The sequence below is a fragment of the Capsicum annuum genome, unplaced genomic scaffold (genome assembly GCF_002878395.1).
Source record: "Capsicum annuum cultivar UCD-10X-F1 unplaced genomic scaffold, UCD10Xv1.1 ctg49537, whole genome shotgun sequence".
In the NCBI taxonomy this organism is placed as follows: Eukaryota; Viridiplantae; Streptophyta; class Magnoliopsida; order Solanales; family Solanaceae; genus Capsicum; species Capsicum annuum.
Window position 1 is genome coordinate 1 of NW_025857332.1, and position 2,396 is coordinate 2,396.

Below are 2,396 nucleotides of genomic sequence, written 5' to 3' on the forward strand. Positions count from 1 at the left end.
GATAATGTGCCTCGTTAAAACCTTACTAGAAAACCCAGTAGGAAAAAATTCTAGTGAAGGAAAAAGAGTACATATCTTTAATAATACGCATTTCGGTTGCTTCATTAAAAACCTTACAAGGAAAACCCAGTGGGACAAAACTTTGTAAGGGAAAAAGAGTACATCGCGAATTAACTCCCCCTAATGAGAACATCCTTGACCTTTACATCTCGATCACTACCAGAAATTCACTATTTTTCGACTGAATTTTTTGACTGAAAAAATTTAGACGGAAATTTACGACTACTTCAGTCGAAAAATTTACTTTTATATTATTTTATTTTATAAAATATTTCCCCGTCACTATTTCTTACTACAATAGTCAGAATATTTGGCGGTAAATTCCGCAAAAAATACATTCCAACTGTTGTAGTCGGAAATATAAATAATATAATAAATATATTATTAAATATATAATTAGACCCTTATACAAAAATTAAATAATTATTTAAATAAATTATTAGCAATGATTTTCCGACCACTTTAGACGAAAATGTAAATAATAAAATAAAAAAGTTATTAATTATATATTTCCGACCACTATAATCGGAAATACTAATAGCTAAATAAATATATGACTAAATATATAATCAAGCTAAATAAATATATGACTAAATATATAATCATACCCTTATACATAAATTAAATAATTATTTAAATAAAATATTACCAATACATTTCCGTCCGATGCAGTCGTAAATATAAAGAATCAAATAAGTAAATTATTAAATATATTTCCAACCACTATAGTCGGAAATATAAATAATAAAATAAATTATTAGTTATATATTTCCGACCACTATACTAAGAAATAATAGCTAAATAAATACATGACTAAATATATAATCATACCCTTATACAGAAATTCAATATTTATTTAAATAAATTATTACCAATACATTTTCGACCGATGTAGTCAGAAATATAAATAATCAAATAAGCAAATTATTAAATTTATTTCCGACCACTTTAGTTGGAAATGTAAATAATAAAATAAATAAATTATTAATTATATATTTTCGACCAATAGAGTCGGAAATACTAATAGCTAAATAAATATATGACTAAATATATAATCATACCCTAATACAGAAATTAAATATTTATTTAAATAAATTATTACCAATACATTTCCGACCGATGTAGTCGGAAATATAAATAATTGAAGAAGTAAATTATTAAATATATTTCCAACCACTTTAGTCGGAAATATAAATAATAAAATAAATAAATTATTAATTATATATTTTCAACCAATATAGTTGGAAATACTAATAGCTAAATAAATATATGACTAAATATATAATCATACCCTTATACAGAAATTAAATATTTATTTAAATAAATTATTATCGATACATTTCCGACCGATGTAGTGGGAAATATAAATAATCGAAGAAGTAAATTATTAAATATATTTCCGACCAACATAGTGGGAAATATATGACTTTATACAGAAAATTAATAATTTAATAAATATAATAAAAATATTTCTGACGGAAGTAGTCGAAAATTATATTTAATTTAAATAATATTTATAAGATAAAAAATAAATACCTTAGCCCTCACTTTCTAATTTCTCTCACTCACTCTAAACCCTTTCTCTCATTCTCACTGTCGTCTCTGTAAACCTTAGAAATTGGTGGTGTCTCTCTCAAAAATTGACGGTGTCTCTCTTAAAAATTGGCGGTGACGGTCATGGTGATTGTAACGACGACGGTGAGTTGCTTAGATTTTGTTGGTTTTTTGGATGGGTAAAAGAATGGGTTTTTGCTTGATTTTCTAGATTCACGTGTAGTGAGTTGTTTCATTTGCTATGCTTGTTCAGGTTTTTAGTTTTTAGTTTCATTTGTAGTGGTTCTTTTGGGGTTTTGGGGTTCTTTTTTTTGTGGGTTTTGCTTATGATTAGGAAACGTACGGAGAGCAGAGATTGTTGAGTGTATGAGTAATGGGGAATCTGTAGTTTGCTTTTGATTAAACTAAATGGGTTTTATATGTGTATCACTGTGCTTTAGGTTAGGCAGTTATAAATGCATCTGAAAGTGGTGTATCATTCCCGCTGAAAAAAAGAAACCTGTTACTTGACTATATATTAACATTAATGGGCAGAGATGAGGAAGATGGATTTTCTGAATCCAACATTGAGCATCTACGTACTCAAGTTTTTGTATTGGCAATTATTTCCCTGCTCAATGCCATTTCACTTATCTTCATCAGGATTACATCACTTTTCTGTTCTAAATTACTCTAGTTTTCTCTTGTTTTTTGAATTTTTTCTTTCTTTTCTGGGTTGCAGTCGCTTGCTTTAAGTGCCTGCACTACTCTGGTTTTCGTAGAGCCAAAATTGACTGCTGAAA

The 2,396-nt window shown here is 27.3% G+C and overlaps 1 protein-coding gene across 1 annotated transcript; it reads left to right on the forward strand.

The window, feature by feature from the left end:
- Nucleotides 1–1,602: 1,602 nt before the first annotated feature.
- Nucleotides 1,603–2,396, forward strand: LOC124892671 (the record flags this gene model as incomplete). The annotated part of the gene is given in 2 exon segments (XM_047403896.1): nucleotides 1,603–1,758; nucleotides 2,336–2,396. Coding segments are annotated over 2 exon segments (82 nt in total), but the record flags the coding sequence as incomplete, so codon positions are not given.